General features: G+C 46.6%; 1 protein-coding gene across 1 annotated transcript in view; it reads left to right on the forward strand.

Annotated features, from left to right (window-relative positions):
• The window catches only part of Kcns1 (potassium voltage-gated channel modifier subfamily S member 1), an 8,280-nt gene extending 2,898 nt beyond the window's left edge, over positions 1-5,382 (forward strand). The window contains 2 exon segments of the mRNA XM_033767094.1: positions 1-345; positions 2,397-5,382. Of these exon segments, the coding sequence (XP_033622985.1) occupies positions 1-345; positions 2,397-2,864 (813 nt within the window). The 3' untranslated portion in view covers positions 2,865-5,382.
• Positions 5,383-8,270: the final 2,888 nt, after the last annotated feature.

Here is an 8,270-nt window from a genome sequence, read left to right on the forward strand (position 1 = left end):
GCGGGCCGCAGCGCGGATGAGGCGCACGACGACCCGGTACTGCGACGCCTCGAGTATTTCTGCATCGCCTGGTTCAGCTTCGAGGTGTCGTCGCGACTCCTGCTGGCTCCCAGCACGCGCAACTTCTTCTGCCACCCGCTCAACCTCATAGACATCGTGTCGGTGCTGCCCTTCTATCTCACGCTGTTGGCTGGCGCAGCGCTGGGTGACAGGGACGGCGGGAGCGGCGAGGAGCTCGGCGACCTGGGAAAGGTGGTGCAGGTGTTCCGCCTCATGCGAATCTTCCGCGTGCTCAAGTTGGCGCGCCACTCCACTGGGCTGCGCTCCCTGGGAGCTACGCTCAAGGTAGGGAGTCTGAGGCGGGGCTGGAGTCGGCAGAGGCGGGTGTAGGCCCCTGGAGCTTAGCAGGTGAATTTGTAAGCCTGCCACATCCACGAAATGAACATCACCATTGGGGCTAGACACGGAGCTAGAGACCAGGTGGATATTTCACATCCAGCCTGATCTTCCCAACAGCCTTGTAAGGAAGGGCTTAATGTTACCTCTGTTTTCCGAGGAGAAAACTGGGGCATAGCTTTGCTTGTCTTCTTTTTTAAAAAATCACTTTTGACATACTTGTCGGACATCAGATAATATAAAACACAAAAAATATACAAAGAAAAAATTCTACAAAGCAGGATGCTAACTTGCTTCTCTGTTAATGCCTTTCTCATGGCTTTTTCAGAGGGCATAGGTAGCCACAGGTCACCTTTAATAGGTTAAGTCTAGGAAAAGCCCTGTAGCTAACTCTGAGCACAGAATTCTGTGCCAGTTTCACATACATTATTGATTCAGACCTTAGGGCAACATCCTCAGGAAGGTGCTATTATTTATTTTCTTCCCATAGATGCAGGTCCCGATGTTGGAGGGCTGGGGTTTTAAAACCTTGTTGCATTTTATTGAATTTGTGCCAGGCCCTGCACAGGGGATGAAATTACCCTGGTTCAGGTAGGGAGGCAGTGTGAAGAGCTTGTACCAAGGTCTGGTAAGAGAGCAAGATGAGCGCGGGCCGCAAAGACACAGAGGGAAGTGGGCGCCAAGAAATGCAGTTGAAGAGGTGAATAGGTCAAGGGCATGAACTCTTGGCCCACAGTGTTTTACTTTATCCCAAGGGCATAGGGGATAGAGTGAAAGATTTAAGCAAAGGCAAGTAATTGTCACTACTTTGCAGGTGTAGGGACTAAGGTTCCAGAAGTGGCAGGACTTGTCAGAGGGGTTCCTCAGTAAGTGGCAGAGCCTGACATTTCAGTCTTTCTCCTAAAGCAGTCCTGCAAAGTGTCTCTATAAGTGGCATAAAGATTCCCTTCACCCTTTAGTAAAGCCCGTTGTACAGCCAGGATATTGGGTGCCAGCAGGTGACCTGGGCAGAATCCTAATAGGCCTTGGGCAGGTGCAGAGAATCCTGTTAGCCAGACCCCGAGTCCAGCATCTCTCTAGGGAAGACCCTTCTGCCCCAGAATCCTGTATTACCTCCACAAGGTAGAGAATCAATACTGGCTTTGTTTGCAGGAAGGAGGAAAAGTAATGATTGGAGCTGTTAGGGTCAAGGTACTGGTGTAACAAAAAGAGCTTTGCCACTCAAAATGAAGCCCAGACCAGCAACAGCTTTCTCAACACCTAGAAGCTTCTAGAAAGCCAAAATCTCTGGCTCTACCCCAGACATACTTAATTGGGTTCTGCCTTATAAGCAGGACCCCTATGTGATTCTTCCACATATTATAGTTTAAGAGACTAAAGTTTCTCAGCCTGGTGCTATTGACATTTGGGGCCAGATCATTCTTAGCTGTGACGGTCTATCTTTTGCACTATAGGGTATTACAGCATATCCCCAGCTTCTACTCACTAGAGACCAGGAGCACATTGTTCCAGTTTTGACAATCTAAAATGTCTCAACATTTCCAAATGTCCTCAGGATGCCAAAACTGCCATCTGAGAACCACTTCCCTGGAGCTTGGCCTCAGGGGCAAAGAAACATATATACCCATAAGTAATGCATTCTAGGAGTAGTCTAGGGGAGTCAAATCCTTTTGACTACCAGGGCACAAAATGTTTGTCTTGTCAGAAATGTGACAGGTCAACAAGAGTACATGAAACCAACTCTTTGAATTATGAATTGTAAACTATGGTTCTCGTGATTCTGTAGCAATATAAAAATCACAGACTCGGAGTTTTGTTACCTGCTCTGGTTGTAAGATCTTAGCTTGGACCCAGGGCACCTGGGTCTTGGTATCAGCTATATGTTGCTGTGTGACTTTGGACCTATCTTTCATACTCTCTGGCCCTCAGATCCCCCGTATGCCCACTCCAAGTTCTGTAAACTCACCTACCTCTGACTTGGGTTCCTTTTTTTTTTCCAGCACAGCTACCGTGAGGTGGGCATCTTACTGCTGTACCTGGCTGTGGGTGTGTCAGTGTTCTCTGGTGTGGCCTACACCGCCGAAGAGAAGAATGTGGGTTTTAACACCATCCCAGCCTGCTGGTGGTGGGGCACTGTGAGCATGACCACTGTGGGCTATGGAGATGTGGTGCCAGAGACAGTGGCTGGCAAGCTGGCAGCCTCAGGCTGCATCCTAGGGGGCATTCTGGTGGTGGCACTTCCCATCACCATCATCTTCAACAAGTTCTCCCACTTCTACCGGCGCCAGAAGGCTCTGGAGGCAGCCGTGCGCAACAGCGGGCACCGAGAGTTTGAGGACTTGCTGAGCAGCACTGACGGGGTGTCAGAGGCATCTCTGGAGACATCCCGAGACACCTCTCAGGAGGGACGGTCTGTAGACCTGGAGACTCGGGCCCAGGGTGAGCCTCCAAACACTCGGAGTTATTAAAACTAGATCTTTGCATCCCCTTCCACCCCAAGCCAGCTGAAACAGCAGATCTTCCCCTGCTTAAGCTCTCATGGGAGTGAGGCCCTCAGGACCACTTGCTTCAGCCTGAGAAATGAGACCTAGGGGCCGCACACCTTCCTCCAAAGGCCATGGCAGAGAGTGCTGCCCTGTATTCTGTGAGTCCACAGAGCAGACACTTTTATTAACCAAGCTACCCACGAAGCAAGGCATCAGCCAGAGGGAGAAAGAAGGATGCTAATGATGCTGAGCACCTTCTAAATATTGGTCATATTTGGCCCTGTGTTGGAAGATGAGAATCTCTGACATTTCAAGCCAGGCATAGAGGCACACGACTGTAATCCAACTAGCTGAGAGCTGAAATAGGGTTGCAAGTTCAAAGCAAGCCTGGGAAACTTAATGAGACCCTGTCTCCAAATACGAATTTTTAAAAAGACCGGAGATACCGTCGTTGGCAGAGTGCTTTCCTAGCATGTTTTAAGGCCCTAGGTTCAATCCCAGTACCTAGAGAGGAAAAAAAAAATCATCCCCATTCCACAGATGTGGAATCTGAAGCTCTGAAACAGTGATTCACCCAAAAGGTTTGACAAGACAGGTCCCATTCACTCTTTCTGTCCTGCCTTCTCAGAGTTTGCATTTGGTTTTAGCAGTACGTGGATCTGCAAACCTGATCCATGGATTGACCATTCTTTCAGAGTGAGGGAGAGGAGCAGACAAGATTTGAACATAGGAGCATAGGACCTCTTCTAGGAGCTTCTGGAAGCTCAAAATGAGTCCTAGAAGGATGGAGAAGGAAGCTGCTTCCTCAGTTCCTATGCAGAATTTGCTGAGCAATCATCTGCACCTTCATCCTAAAGCTGAGATGAGATACAGAAAATCTGAAGGGGCTTTGGCCTGAGGTCCAGACCCAATTCTTGAACTGCCTGTGTGATACTTCCAACCCCTATTCCTATCTCCAGACCTCAGCCAAAGGGTCACAACCTGTGATCCAGAGGGAGGTGAAGCAGACGAATGGGGCGGAGGAGGCACTGACTTAAAGACAGCTCAACTCTGAAATGCCAGTGGCAGGGGCTGCCGTGCCTGTGCCCCACTTCTGGCAGTTGCCTTCTACCCATCACACAGACTACCTGTCTTACCTCGAGCAACTCTCCAGGCAAATGCTGGAGATTCCTATCCCTTTTGGCTGGCTCTGGCCCTGTCATCCTTGCTGCCAGTAAATCTGTAGTACTCTCTTGCTAAAGCCTCTGTCCATGTGCTGGGAAAGACGGGAAGGGTCCCCATGGCCCTTTCCACATAGCATGGCTAGAGGATCCACGAGCAGTACCATCGTGACCAGATTGTGGCCTTGAGATGGAAGGCACTGTCTGCCTGATCACTCATTCAGGAAATCTCTTACCGGAATAATGGTAAGCCGGGGCCTCACATGTGGCCTGCAGACACGTTTTGTTTAGCTGAATAGTAATTTTAGTGTATTTTTAAACTGGGACTGCTTTGTGTGAGGCATGCAGTCTCCACTTCCCCACACCACCCCCCTGCCTGATCTCATACACATATTTACACACATACTCCTGCTACCATGTTATGGCCATTGTCACAGATTTACTTTACACATTCAGCTGATTTACTGCCAGCTAAATTCAGAAAATACAATGGACAAAACATATATTCCTATATTTATTAAGCTACTCAGACTAGTAGGAAAGACAGATCGGAATGCAAGAATCACATACAAGAGTGCCACTAAGTGCAAGGAGCTAACATTTAAGCACGTATAATGTACCAGGGACCTTTCCTTAGGAAGATCAGACAGCTTTCCTGAGCAAGTGATGATCTAACCTGCCATCATAAAGACAGCCGAGTTAGCAAAGAGAGTTCCAGGAAGGAGTACTCCAAGCATTAGCGGAAGTACATGTTAAAGTCTTGTGTTGTACACAGAGCCGCTATAACCTAATATAGTGATGGTGAACCTTTTTGAGCTTCCAGTGATAAAAGAATGTGTGCCAAAGGTTCACCACCACTTCTAGTATGTAGTGGGCCCCTAACATGCTTGTGGATTCCAAGATTCCAGACTGGAGCAGCAGCAGGAGCCAGAGGGACTCTCAGGAACTTACCACACTCACCTCTTAAGGTCTGGGCCCAGCTGTGCCTAGGTTGGGGCAGGCACTCCAAGGCTGCATGCACTAAGAAGCCAGATGGTTTTGAGACTTTCTGACCTCACAGACAGGACCCAAAAGTTGGTGTGGCGAGACCCCCTCAGGGGAGAATCCTCTGGCCTGAGTCTACCACAAGGTTATGCATGGTCCTAAAAGAAATGCAACAAGTCCCACTCCAGTGTATCAGTGAAAACCATTAGGCAAATAAAGATCTATCCTCAAGACCTTCATGGAGCTGGCTTTCTGATGTTCTGAGTGACTGGGATGGGTGGGAACTACGTGGAATAATGTGGAATCCACAGTCTCTTGTTCCAACCATGAATTTGTCACAGGCTTTCTCTTTGGTAATGCCACCCAGAGCAGGTTGCAAGTGACAAGAATCTAGTTGGAACAAACTTGGCCAAAAAGGGTAATTCAAACCAGTCATGATGGTGCATTCAGGGAAGCTGAGGCAGAAGGATTGCTAGTTCAAGCCCAGCCTGGGCAACTTACTGACTTAGTGAATCTCAAAAAAGTATAAAATAAAAGTCCTGGGCCAGGGATTTAGCTCAGTGGTGCCACCACCTGCCTTGTAAGCACAAGGTTCTGAGTTTAATCCCTGGTACCCTCCCCCCCAAAAAAGCCTGGGAATGTAGCTCAGTATGAAAGCCCTGGGTTCAATCCCTATTATGGAAAAAGTAGTAATAAATTAGATTAAGTGATGAAAGTGATGGGCCGGGGATTTAGCGCAGTGGTCCTGCTGCCTGCCTCGCAAGCACAAGGACCCGTTTGATCCCTGGAACCAAAAATAAAAGTGATGAATAATTGTCACAAAATTCTTTGATTGCAAGTAACAGAAACTGACTAGCTTAAGCAAAAAAAGAATTTATTGGCAGGTATATTCGTTTCCAGTGGCTGCCATAACAAATCACCATAGACCATATAGCTTAAAACAGCAGAAATTTATTTTCTTACACTTCTAAGAGGGCAGAAATCCAAAATCAAGTTGTTGCAGAGCCACATCCCCTCTAGGGGCCGCAGGGGACAATCATCTTGCCTCGCAGGCTCTTGACATTCCTCAGCCTTCCAGGACTCCTGCCTGTGTCACTCCAGTCTCTGCCTCTGGCATCACACCTCATTCCCATTATGGTCACAAGACTGCTGCTGGCATTTATAACACCCCTTCTGTGCTAGTGGATTCCTTCCTCAAGGGCAGGTAGACTATCCTTCAAGCAAAGGGCTTTAGATCAGTAAATTAACTCAGCCCTGTGTTAAGTGATGGTCTGTAACTCACGGTGGCTCAAGTCAGGACTTTTTGCTAGAGCTAGAGTGTGTTGGGGTTTTTTTTTTCTTCAGCTTTATTGGTGATACCAATAAATAAGACTTTAGTCGGTTGTGTTTGATTTAACCTTTTATGGCCAGCCTACACCATGAACTCTTGCCTCATCCAGAGACTGCCAAATACCATGATGATCCTATCCACTTCTGAGGATGAAGTACTAACACCTGACCTCCTGCACCTGTATTTTCTTTTCCCGCTCTAATCTCAGGGAACTAAATTTTTCAAATTACAACTCCTCTACCCAGCACTCCTGACCTCGACTTTCTTCAAAGCATGGGTAAAGTATGCTGGGTTCACTGGAGGCCATAGAGGTATTTGTGGAAAGGAGGCACAAAATAGATCCAGCCCAACATGCTGGCTAGAAATCTTTTATTCCCTTCCTCTACCCAATGCCAAGGCCCTGGTAAATTCCATTTTGTGTTGGCCAGCATTTGGGTCATACTGGCCGTAGCCAACTGATCACATTGCAAGAGCCCAGCCTGCTCCTGGAGCTAGCATGGAGAAGGCAAAATCTCTGGTGTGTGCATCCGTATCAAGATTAGCCCAATCCAAAATTATATTTCCCCTTGCTTGATCAAGCACCACAAAAATCCATTCCTACAAACACTTGCCAAATTTCTGATGGTATTAATTAACAAGTTTCTACAGTTCTATATGGGCTCAAGATTCTTTCCCTGCTCAGTCTACTTTTCATTCTCCAAGGCAAACTCATCTCTCCCTTCCAGCTAAGCAGCTTTGAGAAGTGGGGCAAGCTGAAAGTTGGGTTTTCACACGTAAGGAAGGTTGTGAGCTGCTTGCACCTGTGTTTTAGAGCCTTGAGTTTTTCCTGAACCCTCTCATATGGCTATGGATCATCAGAATCTCTATCAATGGCTTAACTTTATAAAAGTACTGTGGGGCTATGAATTCAGCCACCCGCGTAATCAGTAGCCAACTTTGGTATCTGAAGAACTCAGCCCTACAGCAAGTCAAATATGATTCTTTCACCGTGGTCACACAAATTCTCTACATTTCTTTTTGTCCCCAAAAGTAACAACTACAATATGTAGGCATGCTTTGTTGACTCTCCTTTTATATTATTCTATGTAGTCACAAACAAAACATCCTATCACACAAGCCAGCGTTCCTCAATTCCTTAAAATTGAACTGACAAATGCTATTTCTACGCGAAGAACCACACCTTCGATGTTCAGATGATACCAAGTAATGCAAGGAACAATTCTTTATCATTGCATACCAGTATGCTGCTTTCCAAGATTAGAGCATGGGCAACAACCTCATTGTTTTGCCCCATCACAACCCAATAATTTTAAATACCTCACATTTTCTGCAGGATATATTTCCTACAACTTTAGTTTGCATTTTTGATATCAGGAATATTTGGTTACAAACAACAAAATGACTACACTGAACAGATACTGGAGAGGATCAAGGTAAAGAGACTTTGAAAAAGGAATGAAGGCAACATAGAGATTGAAGTACTATAGTTAGAACCTTTAATACTATAAATTTAATACCGTTACTAAAACGCCTGAGCAATGCTTACCTTCGTTTTATGTATTACTCTACTCAAGCTAAAATCTGAGGGAGGGATAAGAGGAACTATCACAGTCCTGCCAAAAACACCAATGGCTAAGTGTAATTTCCTAAGGAAAAGTGGAATGCATTCGTTACAATGAGGGAAAGGGATCCTGGGGAGGCAAAACCGATAGATATCTTTTACAAGACCACTGGGTGAGAATAGCAGCCAGGTGGATAAGTTCAGCAACAGAAACCAAGGATAAAGGAGGACAGAGACATAAAGATTAATGTTTGCGGGGCCGGGGATTTAGCTCAGTGGTTCCGCCACCTGCCTGGCCAGTGCAAGGACCCAAGTTTGATCCCTGGTACCAAAAAAAAAAAAAAAAAAAAAAA

This window comes from Fukomys damarensis, unplaced genomic scaffold, assembly GCF_012274545.1.
Source record: "Fukomys damarensis isolate Sample0158 unplaced genomic scaffold, DMR_v1.0_HiC HiC_scaffold_22, whole genome shotgun sequence".
In the NCBI taxonomy this organism is placed as follows: Eukaryota; Metazoa; Chordata; class Mammalia; order Rodentia; family Bathyergidae; genus Fukomys; species Fukomys damarensis.